Source organism: Xenopus laevis, chromosome 6L, assembly GCF_017654675.1.
Source record: "Xenopus laevis strain J_2021 chromosome 6L, Xenopus_laevis_v10.1, whole genome shotgun sequence".
NCBI classification, from domain to species: domain Eukaryota; kingdom Metazoa; phylum Chordata; class Amphibia; order Anura; family Pipidae; genus Xenopus; species Xenopus laevis.
In genome coordinates, this window is record NC_054381.1 from 64,588,769 (window position 1) to 64,610,112 (window position 21,344).

The following is a 21,344-nucleotide window of genomic DNA, read 5'->3' on the forward strand; positions in this document are numbered from 1 at the left end:
GGACCTGTGCCCCCAGAGTAAGTATGTTAAACTTCAAGTTAACACAACTAGCATAAATCCATGCTGTTGGCAGAAATTCACATTATTTAATGTTTACATGTTTTCTAGCAGCCTTGAGGCATGGTGTTCCAAAATATGAGATAAATATTGTCTCTTAGTGGAATCTAGTTGCCAAGTCAAAAATGGCCCAGAATTGAAAATATTATACAAATTTTGAACTACGGGACATTCTTGGCTATAAGTGCTAAAATATGAGATGCCTTATCCTGAAAACTCCAAGTCCCAAGCATTTTGGATTATAGATCCCAGATCTGTATTTATATTTACAGCAGCACACAATGTATACTGTACCATATATACACAAGTGCCAGTTCAACAGATAAATATATAACGTGTGTGTATTTCTACAGCTATACCAGTCATTCTTTAAATGCACCCAGTATTTTCTATATCTCACCACTTTCTCTGACTTCTCTGTATTAAAAATCAAAGCATAATACATTCAATGGTCTACTATGGAGTCAAATTACTCTGTCTTAAAATCTTTTTCCAGCAACACACCATAGCAACGTACAAGCTAAGAATTTCTTAGAAATCGGCATAACAGGGTTTCCTGGAAATTAAGTTGGTTGCCAAAAAAAGACTATTAAAGCAATTGTCATCTATTTATGGTTGCATATGCATAACTGTGGTTTGTAAGAAGTGTTCCTAAACTGCATTCCATAAGAAGGTAAACAAAGAGAGTAAACGAAAGTTAAAAGGACAAAACACTAATTCAAACCACATGCCTTAAATTTCCCTCTCTGTATGAAATTGGATCACTTCATGGAGCAGCAAATAGGAAACTCTTGATTGTAAGCTCTAAAGCCCACCTTAAAACCTTTCTTGGTTTGCCTTTACTTTTTTTTCAACTGTCTTCCTCCTCCTACAGTATTTGTACAATGCCAGAGAAAATATTTATGCTTCACTAACTGTAATGAAACCGTAATAAAATCTGGAGCATGCCACATTACATAAGAGTATGTTTCCCGTATATTTGCACTCAAAACATATGAAACAGTCACATTATAGTGACACGGTACAGTTTGTTAAAGGGGAACTAAACCCTAAAAATCCATATAGGTAGGAATACATATCTGCCCCCAAAACTGTCATCAAATTTTAATCAACAGGACAGTACATTACTGTTGAATTTATTTGCAGGTAGGGGTGCATCACCTCTTGGTTTAAAGGCTACAGCACACATGTATGGACAACCATGAAAAGACAGGCTGACACCTAGGTGTCCCCACATATTTTGCAAAGAATATGGCTTTGATGTCATTTGAAAGATTTCCAACTATTATTTCATTGTTTTATCTTTCCTTTAAATTTTATAAATGGGAAAAGTATAAATTACTTTTTCTGCAGAAATTTGAACAGCATTAGATAGCCGCTAATGGAAATCATATTTGTATTCTCTGATCTGCAGAATTTTGCAAGTCTAATCTTGCTAAAGTTTCATTCATGCATGCAGGAATTGAATGCCCTATAAATCTATTTAAAATGAATATGGAAAAGGGTTTTTATTGACTCTAAAATACCTAGCCTGTGTGCTGGTTTAGTGTAGTTATGCCAAATGTTTGCATAAGGTTGCCAAACACCAATGTCAAGGGAGAACACTGAATATTTTTTTACTTATTCCTACAAAAATACCAGTTTCTTGTTCCAGGGGGCCGTTCTGGGTGGAAACATGAAAAGATTTGTTAGAAATCCAAGTGTTACATACAAAGCCAACTGAACAGCAACCCAGAAAATAATGTTTTCTTATTTCAGCAAGTCACAATAACATTCACTATTCTGGATAACATGAACACACTGATGTACTGTCCCTTAGCTTACCTTTCTACATATTGTTATTATTTTAGTTTATTACTACAGAGCCAGCATATTCTGAAGCAGTGTACAATGAAGTCCTATAAACCCATAAAAGGAAAAGCCCCCATAGACTGCAGAGTAGTGCAGAGCAGTTCTCAGGTGCGATCTTCTGCATCTTCGGATTTTGTTCTGTACATTCGCCTACACTGAACTTTCTGATGTATGCGCAGTTGGAGCTAGTCCAGGATTAGCTCTAACTCAGCACGTGCCAAAAGCTCAGCGCATCAGCAAAAGAATAATAATAAGAAGACTCAAAGATCCAGAAGACGGTGTCTGAGAACTCGTCTATGCTACTCTGCATGTATAGGCCAGCTTTCCAAGCAGGGACATTTTTCCATCTAATAGACTCAGCAGGGAGGGGAGGGGCAATAGGAGGCATTTTATGGGGGTTTAGTTCTCCATTAAAGTATCAAGTTGCCTATGTACAACTAGTTTAGTAGAATAAGTACTGCTAGCGTTACAAGAAGCTTAAAATCCGACCAAGGTGGTCCCTGTGGGGCAAGGAAAACAAATTATCTTCACTAGTGGGACTTGCAAACAGTAGGTGTATATTTGCAATCAAATCACATCACAATCAGCTCAAGCTATATACCTCTATAATTGTAGTGAGTAGCCCATATGAAAGAGCTGCCAAGCTATTGACATACCTCCCAACATTTTGGAAATAAAAAGAGGGCCGAAAAAGTTGACCACACCCATTTTTGTTCCATGTTCATTTTACAAAATATGGCAGGTTATGAAAGTTTGAACATATTTCTGTGTTTTTTTTCAGTTATTAGTTTTCTTAATAAAGGTGAATTTCTCTTTAAGATGAGTATAACTCTTCCCAAGGGACCTGTTATCTTATGTTGTTACAATTACTTATTTGCTTATCTCGAAATTGTTACAAAAGTATCTTATATGCTGCTGAGGTTGTTCTGGGCTCAGTGCCAAAAGCTAATTAACTTAGAAACTTTGTTTCTTTTTCTGGCTGTTCAGTGCAGAGAAAAACGGGACTTTCAGTACAACAGAGGGACTGCAGATTGAGCTGTCATAAGAGGGACTGTCCCTCTAAAAACGGGACAGTTGGGAGGTATGTATTGATAGTAACATCCTGGACCCCTGTCAAACCAGCCCTAGATTCAACGGCAGTAAAATATTAGTTTGATATTACATAGCTATTATTACTGCACAACTTATTTAGAAGCAATATGCTGTTTTGTTCATTGTTACAGTTAAGAAACAATTCACTGTCGGGTGGGGGGGGCAACACAGATACAAGGGGATTTTTAATTAATTTATGAAGAATTTTGCCTATAACCTCCCAATGATCTACATACATATTGATCCAGTTTATACATACATTTTGCACTTGGTCAAAGGAGAAAATTGTGAGTTACTTGTAGTTATTCCTAGGAGTAATAGCCTATAATTAGAGATAGCATAAATCTACGCTAGCATAGGTAATCTCTTTTTTGGCAGGATAGTGTATATCAATCTTATATTTAGATTATTCATTTGAATTTCTAATGGTATACTTATAGAAAAGATTCCAATGTAAAAAGCCAGAAAGGTTAGTGTCTCACCAGTAACATGTGGGGCCTGGGTTCCCATGCTCCAGACCTATAGCCTAAGGTGGAGGCATCCAACCAAAGGAGAAAACGGCAGACACTCACACACACCGGCACAAAGCACATTGGGCTAACTATTTGTCTGCTTTGTGGCCTAAATAAGGTTCTCAGTTCTTTTGCAGGCCTGTTTGTGGGATCTGTGAGTGCCTGACATTTTCTCTTTTAGTTGCATTTCTCTTTCATAATTAAAGTTATTTGTATTTGGAATATTTGACTTAATGATGAGCTTCTGCACTAAGGAACTGTAATTTGGACATTTACTCACCGTTGCCTGGTTAGAATTTCCTTGTTGCACCTCAATCGCTCGTAGATTTGAGTCCACCTTCACCACTGCTCTTGAGACAAACTGGATAACTGATGAACTATCCTGTGCAAATAAATGACACGACTTATTTAAAAAAGTATTTGCCATGTATTCCTAATTCTAGTTAAATTCAGTATTTTAAATGGTATGAACATTATGATCAGCAAATTGCAGTTTATTGTTATGCAAAGTTCAGTATTTTTGTAGAATGACTGTCCAGTGGGAGAGGAAAAGGTGTAAAGAAAAGAAGAGCATGACATATGGTGTAGGGGTAAATAACCAGAAAAAAAGCGATAAAGTGATGCAATAGACAGATCTAGGGCACAAGGTTATATGGAAATCTTAATAAAGGGGGTGGCTAACTTCAGAGTGAAGAAAAAGGATACGTTTTAGAGTGACAGCAATTTTTAGTTTCATTTCATGGAAACCCCCTCATTCAGCCACCAAACCCATTTAATATCAGATCAGGATGATAAGAGGATGAAATAATGATATGTAATGATAATGTAATTGGGGCAGAGGTTTGGCTATAATGCGCTTAATCATATTTGAAGCATTGTTCCAGAATACAGCACCATTGCTTCAATAATCTTTTTTTAATCTTTCTTAAGTGTACAGTAATAAAAATAGTCATTTGCAGATTTGGGGGCCTATTTATCATAATGTATAAAACAATTAACACCAAAAAAATGGTGTATAAAGCTGGGTATAATAAATGACGTAGTTATCAAGGTGTGTGTTTCCTTCTATGCTGCCAGTACTCCGGATTTGATGCCGCTACTTTACACCATTTCAGACCTTGCATTATCCAATAAAGTCAATTGGAAAACTGCAAACAGCGAGTAAGTGGGAAAAAAATGCAGAAAAAACCCATGAGAGATAAACACCAAATTTTCCCACAGCAGTTTCCAAAGGCTGCACCACATTTTTACACAGATGTATGGGGTCACTGAAAATCAATACAGCTTGATAACTACGACATTTCTAAAACAGGGATGCCTGTGGTGCATTTTGTTAACGTTTTTTTTTGCACAGCATGATAAATAGCCCCCTTTGTGTGTTTTATTGGTTGGCAGGAACAAAGGTGTGTCAGTAATTACTGGCAAATTACTATATAGTAATTACTGGCATTACATCTGAGAAAGGAAGCGTCAAGCCACTGGGTATGTTTTCCAGCTATTTAAGAACAGTGATAACGAACCAGTCGCTTCTGAGTACAGGTGTAGGACCTGTTATCTGGAGACCCGTTACCCAGAACGTTCCAAATTACAGAAATCTCCAATAAACTCCATTTTAACCAAATAATTGAAATGTTTAAAAATGATTTCCCTTTTCTCTGTAATGCTAAGCTTAGCTAAAGGCTTACTAAATAAATAATAATATATATCATCATATCATATAGCATCATTTAGATTTTGAGTTTTAGTTTGTCCTGCATGAGAATTTTGTATTTATTTTTTTTGCTAAAGACCTGCATAATAAAACAAGGCTGTCAAACAAAAGAGAGCAGGATCTGGCAACACTGCACCAAGGCAGGAAGCAATAAAACAATAATGAAAGTATATCTTTCCAATGCAATACAGTCTGCCTCCTAATGTTTCTGCTTTTTTCAATATATACATAAAGGGTGGAAAAGGAAAAGCCCTATTTTCTCACTAGTAGAAAAAGATAAAAAAAAAAAGTTCTGTCCCATTAAATTTTTGGCACATGGATTTTTATAAAATCATTAAAATAAAACAATTCCATAGCCCTTTCCTCTTCAGCAATTTCCGCTACCTAGATAATGTGATGTGTTAGAAAGCCAACTTCCTATATTTTTATGTTAGAAATGATTAACTGTATCTCATTGATAATTCAGCCCTTATCAAGCCAGTCCAGGGAGGACATTAGATAACAGAGGATAGGTCAAGTTCAACATATAGAAAGAAGGTGACCTGAAGTTTAAGGATGTTGCTGGATTCTCAAATCCCACCCATAATGTTCATATAAAAGCCTATAATCCTAGCAAGTTATCTAGGATATAAAAAAGAAGCCATAACCATTCTGCTGCTCTACTGTCAACCAATGGTCCTTCATGTCAGAATAATATCACATACAGTACATTGTTGCTCCTTACTTTTTTGAGTATCTCTGTGTTAAGCAGCATAAGCACATCTATGTTTCGGGTCTCCTCTTTGGCCAGGGAGCTTAGATGGCAGTTTACCACTAAACAGGACTTGCTTGTACGTTCGCACTCCTACAAAACAAACAAAGACAAGAGACGGGTTGCATTATAAATATAAAAATAATGTTGCCAGGCGCTTACATAAGCAGCAACATAAACATTTCATAAGAACCCTTGTTAGACACAGGGGTGTATTTATTATGCTGTGCAAAACGAAATTCGCTGAAAAACCGGTGTAAAATAAACGGTGAACTTATGAAGGTGTGTTTTATTTTACGCCATGCAAACGCCACATTTTATGCCATTATTTTACATTGCTTCAGACCTTTGTAAGCAAGTTCCAGTGGAAGTTACTCAAAGAAAAAGCACGTAAAAAAAATTATGCCGTTTTTTTATATGGCCGATGCCTGGCTATGTGTGGCATATTATTATGCCGTTTTTTACACCACATAGTAAATCTGCCCCTTAGTGTCAATGAGAAACAACCAAGAAGTATTAAACCTCTTACAACTCTCAAGTGGCTTCTAGTAGCTTTTTAAATTGTAGTAAAAGTATTATTATTGTAATCGAATAGGTTCCTGACATTACTGATACTGTGGTTAGTACAGGTGGAGCTTGTGGTTCTTTTTTATATTCTTTTTTGATCTCCCTGACTGCATTCTTTATCACGCTGCACCTTTTCTGTCCTTTTGGTGTGGGGCTCACAATGTTGTCTTATGCTTTGTTCAGGTATAATACCAAATACCATTACTAATATAGTTCCATGGACAACCTTCAGCTAACTCCTCAATGTCTCTTTATCAGTACTTCTGATACCTAGACCTGAAGGGGTACCTGGGGCCACTTTCCACAGTCTTTTAGGGTAAACAAAGCAGTCACAGAATTTGCTCTCTTAAAGGCAAGTGAATGCAGCTTATTCCGTTACACAGTCTTTGGTAACAAGCACAAATAAAGGTGGCCATACACGGATAGATCCGCTCGTTTGGCGATGTCGCCAAACGAGCGGATCTCCCTCCGATATGCCCACCGTGAGGTGGGCAATATCGGGCTGATCCGATCGTGGGCCCTAGGGCCCAACGATCGGATCCTTCACGTTCGCAAACGGGCGGTCGGATCGCGGGACCGCATCAACGAACAGATGCGGCCGCGATCCGACGGGATTTTTAACCCCATCCGATCGAGATCTGGCCGACTTTCGGCCAGATCTCGATCGGGGAAGCCCGTCGGGGGCCCCCATACACGGGCCAATAAGCTGCCGACTCGGTCTGTCGGCAGCTTTTATCGGCCCGTGTATGGCCACCTTAAGAAGTGAAAAACATGGAAAAATAATCCCTTGCACCAGAACGCTCCTCCTTAAAATTTCTGTCAGAAATATTTGCATCAATTACCTTGCAGCTCTGGCCTGTATTAATTATTCCATGTTCCAGGGTGTGATATGATATACCACCCTGGGACCAATATATTACCCATCTACAAATAACCCAGCAGCTTTGTTAAAGGAGAAGGAAAGGTACCTGAAGCAGTTTATTGTTGATAGATTAGCCACAATAGTGCAAGCTATAACACTAGTTATTCTGTGGAATGCTTTACCATACCTGAGTAAACGGCTCTAGACACTCTCTCTGTTTGTTTAGGATAGCAGCTGCCATATTCACTTGGTGTGACAACACTTCCTGCTTGAGTTTTTTTGCTCAAGCATAGCTCTAGGCTCAGATTACAGCAGAGAGGGGAGGAGGGAGGGGGAGAGGAGCAAACTGAGCATGCTCAAGCCCTGCCCTGGAGGTTTATGCTGAAAACAGGAAGTCTGATACAGAAGCCCATGTATTCACAATAGAAGGAAAGAAATGCTGTGTTTGTTTTGACAGAGAACTCGGAGCAGCATTACGTTGAGGGTTTAATGGTGTATTTATATAGACTTTCTGATAAAGCTTACTTAATTTTAGCCTTTCCTTCTGCTTTAAAGTGTTGTTTATTTTTTATTGTTGATGGCAAAACAGAGCACATTCTGAACTCTATTTTGCAGGGTTTTTGCAGTGGATCTAGTTTTCATTATGCAAAGGTTAAATGCTAATGGTCAGTGTTGGACTGGGAAAACTCCCGGTGGGCCATGGTATCAGTGGGCCCTCCTGCTTCTAAACATTTGGCTTATTTCATGGCCATTCCCTATTTCTATGAGAATAAAGATGCTAAATAGATGGAATAATAGGTTATAGTATGTAAAGTAAAGAGACTAAGAGAATAGAGGTTGAGTGAGGAAAGGAAGACAATAATACTTTGAGTGGACCCCTGGTCTAAAGGTTTTTGGGTGGGCCCCTGGTCTAAGGGTTTTTGGTGGGCCCCTGGTGTCCCAGTCCGACACTGCTAATGGTTCTTGCTCACCTTGATGTAATATGATGTCACAACTAGCACGTTCTCCCCCCACATGTTAATTAGACACAAGTTGTGTGTGTTTGTTCACTTTGAGAAAGGCTACTGTTGTAGCTGAAACGTCAGTCTCCACTAATAAAATGACCTAATTGTTTCTACATAAGACCTGCGAGATGCTTGTTGCATCTATAATCGGCATACATATTTTATTCTTTCTGCCAGCACCTTTACTCATGTACAAATGCTTGCACCAACTTCCCCCTCTTCTACTTCACTATAAGTGTCTCTGCACACACTGCTGTACCTTGAAATCTGACCAAACTTCCACTTTCATGTTACTCACAACTCCCAGCATGTCCACTGTACTGAACTGAAATGTTGCAAAAGAATACCTGTGCCACCAGTGAGTAGGCTTCTTAGCCAATAGATGGTACAGGGTATGCACCATGAGAGGAAAGTCCCAGTAAGCTGGCTGAGGGTGCAGAAGTAAAACCAATACCAATTGTTGCAGCTGCTTTGCATAACAGGGCTGAGCTAAAGGTGCACAAATGTGTCTAGAGCTGGGCTATATTAGTTTTCAGACAGTTTAACAAATTCACAAAATGTTTTCAAGTGAAAAACAAAAGAATCCAGACTTTTAAATAACACCCTCCCCATTCCATTGCCAGAGGGAAAGTGGTTATAAAAATAGTAGGAGTGCCAGAATCAAAACTACCATTGGCACAGAGCTCTGGAAATCTTGCAGTCACTGGCATGTACTTGAATGTGACACAAGTGACAACAGCAATGCACATACTTGCTATTCTAGAATACGTCTAGTCTGAGGTGTATAAAGCCTATTAAAACAGCAACAAAGATCATCACAAATTTACAAATGTCCTATGACATGTGGTTTAAAGGACACTGTTAGGCTCATATTCTGCCAGTAAAAACTAAAACAAGCTAAATAAGAATAGTTGTAGCTGGAACACAAAGCCTTTATAAATTAAAAAAAACTATGCCATATCTATATTCCATTGTAGTAAACTCAGTTTAGCAGGTAAATGTGTAGGTGCAGTGTCCATTTTGTAAAAGAAAATCACTACACAACTCCTGAAGTGCACATATTTGATTAGGATAATAGATGTGCTTGCTAGATCTCTTTTTGCGCATGGACCCTGCTCCTTAGAAATGATCTGGGCTAATTTATAAACACTGGAAAAATGGCAACCAATCACATTGCTGCTTTCATTTTACCTGTAGCTAACTGTACAAAGCATGGCTGGTTGCTATTGGTTATTGCCTATGCGCAAATTTGCCCCAGTTGTCTGGTGATCTATTCCATTCTGTGTATCATCATCTCTTTATAGTAATTCTTCGTTGAAGTACATAACCTTCTAGTTTTCATCTAGATTCAGATAGCACCTTGGGTATTTTGTTTATTTGCTTTATTTTGCAAGTATTTTAAAATAACATGTCAAAAGCAGTAGTCAAGACACTTACCAACACTTTTCTGCCAGATTTAGTGAAGAAGGCAAATATTGTATGAAAAATGTTTTCCTTATCCTGTGGAATTACACAAGGTACAGGATTTTTCTGGAAAGAGCAATTTCCTTTGTCTTGGCTCACCTGAGGAAAACAATGATATATGTATATAACAACAAACACTTATTACAAACCTATGAAATGCAGATTACAAGATCATAAAATATGCTTAAATATTGTTGAAATGACCCATTCTATACACTACTATTCTACTGATAGATGGTACCACTTTATCTGCATTAAACTGATATTAATACTTCTAAATGAATGCAGCATGGTATGTAATATTTATAAAACATATTTTAAGCTCACCGAAGAGGTGCATCTGTCCCTTCCATCTGTCAATTCTCACTGCCTGTCCATGGAAAGGATGTCCTACCCACACAATCTATGGGTATTTTTATGTTAAGGATCCCCCCTCCATCCCCCAGTAGTTTAGAAGACTTAGGGGTAAATTGACTAAGCGGCGAAAATTCGCCACTGATGGCTTTGCAGCTGTCGCAACCACAAATGGGCGAATTTTTTCGCCTTGTTTTGCCGAAAAAATGACGCCCATAGACTTATATGGCTTTGTGCGTCAAAATAAAAAGACGCGCGCAAAATTTTTTTGATGCCCATAGACTTTAATGGGCGTCTGCGACATTTCGCCGGTGGCGAATTTTTGGCGAATCGAAACAGGTAAAATTCGCCCATCCCTAGTCGCAACCCTTCACCAGGCGGAAATTTGCTCAGACAACAATAATTTACTAAAATGTGAAGTTGTGTCCATGGTGCCGAAACCTGGCGAATTTTCACTAACTTCGGCAATCAAAACGAAGATGCGCTAGCGTTCAATTATGCCTAGTGCAACTTCATTAGAGGTCTCGCTCAGGCTAATTTGCATATGGTGGGAAATTATAAAGTTGAATGGACGGATATGTTGCAGCAAATACATTACATTACACAAGTCCAGGGAACCTTAATAAAGAAAATAGAGTTGTTATATTGCCCTGCACATGAGCCCACTGTATAGTTTATGTGCCATATGTTAGAAAATGTATGGGGGAATCCGGTTACCCAAAAAAAATTTTAAGGACTTTTGCAGGCTATCACTCTGAAAAAAGGAAAAGACGCCAGCATTTTTTGGGACTAAGAAACGTTTTCCACTAAAAATATGATGTAAGTAACAAAAAATGAGGAAGATCTATGCACTGCAATGCACTTCACCTGGTCTGAGCTGGGGAAGCAAGTCTGGCGAAAGAGGTAACGTTCAGTAAAATCCACATCTTAGTGAATTTGCGGAGTAACTTCCATTCGCCAGAACCAAAATTTGCCTGGCAATAGAGTGCGAATGACCACTAGCATTGTCTCTTTCGCTAGCGAAGTTACGCCTGTGCCCGTTAGTAAATCGGCGAAGTGCCTGAAAGCGTTAACGCTGTCGAATCGTCGCCAGCTCTAGTCTCTTCACCCTTAAGTAAATATGCCCCATAGAATTACAAACATAAAAAGTTAAAAACATATTATATTTACCCGTACAACTGAAATATGTCTCTCATAAACCAAATAAACCAACCTACATATTCAAACCTGACATTCATCAAATGATAATCTTTTCATTGCCACCTTCTAAACACATACAAGTATGGGATCCATGATCCCGAAATCTGTTATCCAGAAAACTCTGAATTACATGAAAACCATCTCTGTAAACTCCATTTTAATGAAATAATTGACATTTTTAAAAATGATTTTCTTTTTCTCTGTAGTAATAAAATGTACCTTGTACCTGATCACAAATAAGATATAATTACAGCAAAACCTCAATTTTACATGCCCTGATTTTAAGTTTTCCCTCATTCTAAAACAAAAAAAAATCAGATAGCACTCATGATACCATATGTGTTAAATCCCTTGTATTTTTTTTTTTTAGATCTTCACAAAACGTTTGGGGGTTCCTCCCCCTTTCTGATGTGCTCTAGCACCTCTAGCCTTGCAATCATAATGGAGCATTGTAGCCTCAGAATGACGTCAGAGTTCTTGATATTATTAATAATAATTGCACATTTTAAAACATATAAAGATAAGCTATTCATAATCTCCTTGCACAGTAATATACCATCAACTGCTTTATGCTCATAATAATGATGTAAGCATCATCTATGTAACAGCTTATTTCACTGAAGGATAACTGGTTTACAGTTCTTTAATACTCGAAGGGGCAGATTTACTTAGGATCGAATATCGAGGGTTAATTAAGTAGAGGGTCGAAGGTTTTTTTAAAGAGACAGTACTTCGGCTATCGAATGGTCGAATAGTGGAACGATTTTTAGTTCGAATCGTTCGATTCGAAGTCGAAGGTCGAAGTAGCCAAAAAAACACTTCGAAATTCTAGGTTTTTTTATTCTATTCCTTCACTCGAATTAAGTAAATGTGCCCCTAAATCTCCAGTAATCTTGGTTTAAATACAATGCTAGTTTACAGGTTAAATGCCTTGTACCACAAGTTATAGGAAGGACACCTGAAGATATGGACATTAGCATATTCATATCCATTACTGCCAGTGTAACTTTTGTACAATAGATGTATAAGAGCAAAGATTTCTGGTTACAGACTGAAGAGAAATCCATAACCTCAGAGCCAAGAAAAGCAAGGACGTAAACAGATTAAAATCCTTGGCCCTAACAAAGCGAACTACTGAAAACAATATGCATCTTGATGTGTTACCCCCACCCCACCCCACTTCTCAATAGTGGGAGGGAGAGCAGAAATGTTTATAGAAGGAATATCTACTATAACAGTAAAACATTCCAGAACCTTTTGCTAACTGTGCTATTACTCACGTCTCAGTTCCAGTAAACCTGCCTGTGCTCAGAAAGGAAATTTACAACTGCACAAAAAGTACAATACCTCACTAGATCACTGCAGAGAATTGTCAGCAGCATTTACTATTATTTTCCACTGCAACATAACAGCACCCACGTGGAATGGAGTGACCAGCATGACGGACTCGTTAATCAGCAGCACTATATTAAATACTGGTTACTGGTCATTTGCTCCATTTGATTTAAAGGAGAACGCAAGGAATACGACCTATAGTACTGTTGAAAGACCCTAGATCTGTGAAAGAGACACTGGGATCAGTAGTGTTCTCCAATACAAAGTACTTTGGTAATTTCTTGTTTGGGCAGTAAAGCAACCCCAAAACATCAACAAACTTCCTACATATTTAGGGCGCATTTCTTTGCAGTGTTTTTTTGTTTCTGTAAATAAAGAGATGCTGTGTTTTACCAAATAACTCTTAATCTCAGCTGACATTCTCCCAGAAGGATTTGAGCTTCAGGTGAACTCTGCATACGCCTTATTATGTTTTTCTGTCAACAGTGGTATTTTTCCTAGGTCTCCTTCTATACTGCAAAATCCTTTTTATTGAGTTGACCAAGGGTGGTGCTGGTGCATGTTAAAAAAGTTGTAGCTTGTGTCTATAGGTCAAGTTGAATCTGTCTGGCAATTGCTCAAGTTTTTTCTCAACAATGTAAACAGTCGTTCTCTGTAATTTTTGATAAATGTTTCCTCTTACTTCCAAGGACATTTGCTACAGTGCCATGGGCCTCAGAGTTCTTGATAACCTTATGTACTTTTATGTCTCACCTCCTCAGACAGTACTCTGCTTTTCATTTGTTACTAAATGTTCAATGTAGTGCAAACAGACTGACAAATTAAAGGAGTGACATGTGTGCATGAAATGCAAATATTTCTTACAACTTTTAAAAGGTGCCACAAATATTGCTCAGTCCATGTTAGGACTTCTGTGGGCAATAACCTAAGACTAGGTGTTATTTACTGCTTTTGTGTTTTGGTACTGCAAACTAAAGAAATGAATACCATGGCATTGCTATTTTTAACATGTTTTTGGCAGAACACTTAGGGGTGTATCGTGTATTTATTAACATTGGAGACAAACATCACCATCTTTGCTTTTGTTTTCTAATTTGTAGTCAACTGTTCAAATAAAATTGCTGATTGGTTGCTACAAGCTGTTTACTGTATGACTACTCTAATTTGCATGCTAATAAATAAATGCTTCCGGAACCTAGTTGCGGCATCTAAAACTTTAGCCAGACCTTGGACCTGCACAAACCAGAAGTGATGTTGCTGGTGGCCAATAGTGACACTCTGGAGACGGTCAACCAGATCTGGTTCATCTGCAATTGGCCTGGGTACCCATGCAGGGTACCCACAGACCGCCCGCATGGTCAGGGAACTGGGATCTTCCTGGCCAAACCCGACCAATTTTCAGGTATTCCACAGGTACCTGACTTGATGCAGGGCGCTACTTGCAGCTGCCATGATTGGAACACAAATCTTTTAATTGCCATAGATAATGCAATTTAAAGCACTGGTGTAAAAGAACCAGTGTAACAGAGCCATCGTTTTACACTTCTGATTACCATTTTGATCTATGCTAATCTTTGTTTACTGGCAACATGTGGTTCAGCTGACCAAGTATTCCAGCACTTAAAGGAACAGTAACACAAAAAAATGAAAGTGTTTTAAAGTAATGAAAATATAATGTACTGTTGTGCTGCACTGGTACAGCTGGTTTAGTAGTTTATACAAACAAGCTGCTGTGTAGCAATGGGGGCAGCCATTTAAAGCTGAAAAGGAGAAAAGACACAGGATACACAGCAGATAACAGATAAGCTCTGTAGTAAACAGTGGGATCGGATCCTTTGCAACGTATCTGTTATCTACTGAGTAATCTGTGCTTGAATGGCTGCCCCTATGGCTAAACAGCATCTTCTTTATATAAACTATAGTTGTGTTTCTAAAGCAAACACACCAGTTTTAACAGCGCAGAACAATGGTGCATTATATTGTCATTCATTTAAAATGACCAGGCATTAACCAATCAGTGACTTGAGGGGGGCTCGTGGGTCATAACTGTTTGCTTTTGAATCTGAGCTGCAGGATCAATTGCAAACTCACTGAACAGTTATGTCCCCCCTTCAAGTCACTGACTAACTCATAGTTAGAGCGCTGAAAAACAGGAAGCAGTGTTCTATTATGTTATGTTAGACATCAGTCACTCCAGCCTTAAATAATAAAATATAAAAACCACTGCAAATCGTCTCAGAATATCACTCTCTACATTATACTAAGGGGCAGATTTTTTAAGGTTCTATTGCTAAAAATTAAATTTTTTTTAAGGTGTCAAAACTCACAAATTCGAATTCAAAGGCACCAACTCTAATGTAAATTCAAATGTGAGAACTATCACATCTCGACAATGGAAACATTTCTAATTTGAATATTTACCACCTAAAACCTGCCGAGTTCATGTAAAAGTTAAAGGTCCGTTGATCGATTTGAAATTTTTGGGTCCTGGACTATTCAATGGAATATTAGACGTTCAGGTTTTTTCCATAAATAACCTTTCATTCAAGTTGTGAGTATATTTTTAATGTATTAGAGTAAAAAAAATTCACATAAATTCAAATTCGACCTCTGATAAATAACCTCTTGATGGTAACATAAAGGTTTCAAAGGGTGTCTCACCTTTAAGTTAACTTTTGGTATGTTCTAGAATGGCCAATTCTAAACAACTTTTTAATTGCTCTTCATTATTTATTATTTTTTTGGTGTTTAATTATTTGCTGTCTGTCTTCTGATTCTTTTCAGCTTTCAAATTGGGGTTACTGACCCCATCTGTAAAGCTACACATTTGTTGTTCTTGCTACTAGTTCTTACCTATCTATCTATTCAGGGCCTCTCCTATTCATATTCCAGCTCCTTATCCAAATCATAGCATGGTTGCTGGGTAATTTGGACCTTAGCATCCAGATTGCTGACATTGCAAACTGGAGAGCTGCTGAAAAAAACGATTTAAAAGAGCCAGCTAATGGCCCCCTGAGCTATTTGGATAAAATGTGGTTTTATTTGATTGAAACGAATTAATGTTTTACAAGCAAAATACAATTTAGAGAGTAACATCATGCCATACAACTGCAGAGGGTGAAAATAAAAAAAAACACAAATGATTAAATTTAAGTACAACTAAAATAGGTTGTGTTGGCTTGCCACAATTGTGACCAAAGCTTCCAAATTTACCAAACCTCCTTCAATGGCAAAAATAATTACAGGGCACAACTCTTAACCTTTCTAAATGAATACATTAGTTGATACATTTATCTTTGTTCCTGCTGAGTAGGATCCCTGAGTTTCATTAAAGGCAACTGTTATAATTGATACAATAGTTGCTAATATTCCAAAGATGCTGCTGAGAAATATATCAACTTAATGCATCAACTAATGTAGCAAATTTCAACATAATCAGAATCTGCACCTGGATTACTGAGCTGCTAGAACATCTATGTGTGTAAGATATTGAATGCTTCAGCTTTTTTCCACCTCACCTTGGTCATACGTGGAATATTAGTATTTTCACAGGGTACCCGAAGCAATCATTGCATTTGTCTGATTTAGAATAGCCGACCAGTAAATACTACCTGATGATTTATTGTTATGGATTACTAGAAGAGGAATAAACTTTGCACCTGTCATTATAGAAGTCTGTTTTTCTATGAAAGTATGACTTGGCCCATAATGATTAACTGTATTGAACTCTATATTAAAAGTACAGTCAGTTTGAATGGGTGTCCATAATAATTGTAATATCTATGCTCCTATGTATCTCTTATCATTAATGATGTTATATTCTTTGATTACAATAAAGACATCCTTACCATAACGTCCTGAATGAAGAACATTTCAGCCCCAGTAGCAGTGAAGCGATTGGGAAACCACACATTAATGGTTGATCCGGGAAGGGTACTTGGTCCAGAGTTATAAACCTATAATGAATAGATTTTGAATGAAACAGTAAGGAAAGAGAAGGCACATCATTTTAACTGAAGCTTTATTTAGTGAGCTGGCTGCAGCACTTGGATGTATAGAGTCTGCAAGCACGGGCTATAAAGTCTTCATTAAATAATGTTATATGCAAAAAAGCAGACATTTTGTTTTCATTCAGTCAGAATAGTTTAACAGATGAAAAGGAGACTGCACTTTGTATATGGGGTGTATGTACAGAAAAAGACTTTCATAGTGGAAAGTATATAAATGGCACTGAAGTACCTGAAAGCTAAAATTCAGAGGCTGAAAGTCACATTCCAGGTCTTGCAACTGAATAAAATTGGAAGGATCCACAGATTCCCCATAAACAAAAGAAGATGGAGAGACAACCCTGAAAAGGAGAAATAAAAACATTTTTAAACTTTTACATTTCTGTCTGTGTCTGGCCTTTAGGGTAATAACCTGGCCAGTGTGTTACCAAAATACTAATATGTTTATTAAACCATGTACTGACAGCGACCAGAATGTGAATATGTTCTGGTTCTTGGACAACAATGGGCTGGATAAGGCCCTTCAAAAGTATTGTATGGCTCCTGTCTACTCAAGGCCTCCACAGACTTCTTTGTGATGACATTTGCTTAAGCTTTTATATAAAGTGACCCTTGATCATGTGAAATTACAAATAATTTGTACCTATAAAAGTTGGACATCCCTGTACCACATGGGAAAGCCCTGCAGCAAAACTTAAAAATATAAATTAGAGATGGAAAGCCTATTGTCTATATATCACATTTCTACTTCAAGATTGAATTATTGGGAATACTAATGCTGTCTCCATAAGCTTCCAGTAGTTTTTGTAGCCCTTTTTTCTACTTTCTCTGATAAACCGTTGCTCTGGGCTATTAGTATAATCCTCCTGTTGTAGCACATTTTGGACACAATACTTTACTTGGGATAAAAAAGCATGTACTGAGATAATTTGACTTTATTGTGTGCTGAGAAATGGAACATAATGTTGTTGAAAGTTTTATTACATTTCTACTTTGTCATCCTCAGGACTCAGCACTGAATATTTCTGGCCTTAGTCACTAAGTGCTGCCAAAAGTGGTTGCTTGGTTTCCCTTATTAGAAGCCTTAGAGATTCCACCTTCTTTTACTCATAAATAGGGCAATTGAATTTTAAAAGTTCCATCTCCAGGATATTGGGGTCCAAGGTGGCACAGCAGAAATCCCCCTAAAATCTGTATCACTTTCCCTTCTCTTTTTCATCTTTCCCACTAATTAAAAGATTTCACAATAACATTTCTTGTGATAAAAAAAACAGAGATAAAAAAGTCTGGTATTTTTTCTAGAAAATGTGGCAAATCAAGGGGTACTAGAGTAGCCAGTACTATGTGACTCGGGGAGGCCCATTTATCAAAGGCCGAATTTCGAATAAATGTGAATATTTATTCATTCGAATATGCTCACTATTCGACTGGGAGGTTGTTGCAGAAAAATCTGAAAGTCTAATATTCAAATGTTTCCGACCTAAAAAATTTTTCCCCCAAAAAAAACTTGAATGTCAGGAAGCGTATTAACATCTCCAAATGGCTCAACGGACCTCTGCCATTGACTTTTACATGAACTTGGTAGGTTTTAGGTGGCGAATTTTCGAATTAGGACTGTTTCCATGGAAGAGGTGTGATAAATCTCACATTCAAATTTGCATTTGAATAGGGGAATTAAAATTCAAATGTGTGAATTTTGAAACTTGAAAATTTGAATTCAAATTTACTATGCGACCCTTGATAAATAGTAAAATGCTACAACTTGTTTCGGTCAGGCTTTTAAGGAGGATATTTATTAATATGAGTAGAAGAAGAAGAAAAAATCCACAACTCAACAACCTGATGGATGTTTAGGTCCTGACACTCTGACCAGTAGCATCTTCCCACTGTGCACGCTAGATGGGTGGCATGGCGCCGATCTAAAACAGACTACTACACAGGTGCCCCTTATTAATCAATCTACATGCTACGTTCATTTTCCTTGATCTTACTCTTTTTATGGATTCTCAGTGCTATAAAATGTTCTTCTTTCCTTAACATTTTTTTAAGCCGTAATTTGATTTAGTTCTGTTTGTTTTGGCTTTATTTAACTGTCAAAAATAACATCCCGCTTGAGCACAAAAAGACATCCATTTACAAGTAAGTAGTCTCTAGAGTAATGAAAAAGAACCTTCCCTGTAACATACAATGCACTTCTCTCTTTCTATTTTTTTTTTTTTTTTTAAAAAAAAACAAATTGTAGGTTTTGGCTTAACACCCACAAAGGGGCATATTTATCCAAGGGCGAACAGACAATTCCTTGCAGTTTGCCAAAGAGGAAACTCTAAATATCTGATACAAGTGAATAAGAGCTGTGGAGTTATATTCTGGCAATTGTGGTGAGCAGTCTATTCACCCTTTGAAAAGTATGTTTATTTGACATGGATTTCCAAAGAAAAAAAATGGTAATCAAAATGCTTTGTGCTCTATAAACCTAAACTTCCTAGTAGAATTAAATTTCTGAAATATTTAACTAATCAAAAAAAGCTGGTGGGTTTCTTCACTTGTTACAGAACTCCCAAACACTTCCTAATCTCCACACCACAGCGTTAGGGAAAAAAAATATTTTCTCTTGCAGCTCAAAAACTGGCAAGAAAGTTCCATTAATAACAAATACATACAGTATCAAAGGTAACTTTTAAGTATAGGAAAGTGATGCTGACAGAAAAGCAAAGATAAAAGCAATGTATCCTGTTTTTACAGCCTGGGAAATAAAGACTAGATGAAAGCAATGTGCTGGAAAGTTTAATTTATAAACAAGGAAAGAATGTAATTTTCCACTAAGATGAAGATTGGGCACTTCCTTTCTATTTCACAGGCCGTGTATTGGTCAGTTACCCTGTGACTGATGTGTCTACTTCGTGCATTAGAGAAACCGCCAGTTGGAGAGTGTTGTCATGTAGAGTCTCTTCTTTTTCAATATTTCCACTGTAGTAAAAGGGAACAAATATATAATTACCGTTAAGCATGTCATTTAGTATGCGCATGTAAAACATTATAGCCATTTCTTGCCTAGTTGTCTCAAAGTCAGCTGATATATCACAGATGATGATATACCAAGAACTACACGCTTGCAGCATGTCTGCAGGTTTTAAAGCTTAAAACTCCAAGGAGAAATAACACTTGGATCATAGAAGCAGTTCAGAGAAATTGTGCTCAAATAGCACACATCTGGATTAATACTTTATGTGCACATACTTCAGTTCCACTTTAAAAAAATACCTCAAAATTCAGGTTTACACTACTGCTTTTTTGATCATAAATTAATATGGCTGGTATAAATTAATATATCTGATATATTTCCAATTATTTCCAATCATGCAGTGGTTTGATTGAGAGACTGGAAGATGAATAGGAGTTACAACAATAAAAAAGTAACAACAACAAATGTTAGCATCACAGCAACAGCTTTTTGGCTGCCAGTGTCAATGACCTCCATATGAAAGCTGAAAAGAGGCAGAAGAGGAAGGCAAATAATGAAAAATCTGTAAAAATCAAGGTCAACTTAAAACAAAATGGCATTCTATAATATACTAGAAGTTAACTGAATGGGGAACTACCCCTTTAAAAGGAATATAACCCCCTTCTGTATCAGGGTTTAACCCCCTTCTACCAGTTTAATAATAGATTTACATACCTTTGTGCAGTGACTAAAAACTGAAGGGATTCTTCTTCTCCCAATAAATGAGTTGTGTCGAAGATAACGCTGAATTCATACTGTAACAGATGCAAGCAATGCACGATTATAAATACCATTTGTGTACAGCTCTTTTGAATATTCTGGAACTATGTAAATAATGATGATGGTCAAATGTATGATCAAACCTAAGCAAGTTATGAACACTTGAGTAAAGATACTTTACAGATGAAGCAGACTGTATATGTCACACAGTGGAACATGTTGCAGAAAGACATCATTCACTAAAATGGAAAAAGTGTGAAATGTTGGGCTGAGCTAAACGCACAATTAAATGCCTGGTCTATTTGTAGGTTAAACAAGTGTTCTCAGTCAGATACAGTCAGTCACACAGTAGGAGGAAGAAAGCTCACACATAGGGCTGATCTGTAACATAACGCAATATAGGGCATAGTCTTATCCAACACCTTATATAGCAGTGGAGTGCTTATATTTGTATTAAAAGAGTAAGTCACACTAATGGTATTAAAATCAGAATATGCTGAATGTATCTAATGACACTATTTTATGACCATTCCGAAGTTCAGACTCAGTGCTGTAATTTTGAAATTGACATGGTACAGACATTTCCATGCAGCTTGAAGGATCCAGTTTGAATTTGAAAACCTCTTTTGCAGAAAATGTAGTAACGTTATAATCTAACAGTTTCAACAAATTCAACTATGACATGTAAACAAAATGTTACGGTTAAAGACGTGTCTTTTTTCTCTGCCAGTACAAAAAACACCAACACTTTGACAGCCAGCACCTATTTATAATGGCACCCACAGTGTGCACATGGGTGGATTATGGTCCATAAATGCACACTAGAGTTTCTGGACCACCACAAATGCAAAATGGC

General features: G+C 37.3%; 1 protein-coding gene across 1 annotated transcript in view; it reads right to left on the bottom strand.

Moving 5' to 3' along the window:
• The window catches only part of itga9.L (integrin subunit alpha 9 L homeolog), a 212,458-nt gene that overhangs the window by 15,405 nt on the left and 175,709 nt on the right, over positions 1 to 21,344 (bottom strand). The window contains exons 20-26 of the mRNA XM_018267579.2: positions 20,444 to 20,523; positions 19,645 to 19,734; positions 17,000 to 17,108; positions 16,609 to 16,716; positions 9,845 to 9,970; positions 5,948 to 6,067; positions 3,793 to 3,894 (exon numbers count right to left, since the gene is read on the bottom strand). Of these exons, the coding sequence (XP_018123068.1) occupies positions 3,793 to 3,894; positions 5,948 to 6,067; positions 9,845 to 9,970; positions 16,609 to 16,716; positions 17,000 to 17,108; positions 19,645 to 19,734; positions 20,444 to 20,523 (735 nt within the window). The remainder of the gene's footprint in view (positions 1 to 3,792; positions 3,895 to 5,947; positions 6,068 to 9,844; positions 9,971 to 16,608; positions 16,717 to 16,999; positions 17,109 to 19,644; positions 19,735 to 20,443; positions 20,524 to 21,344) is intronic.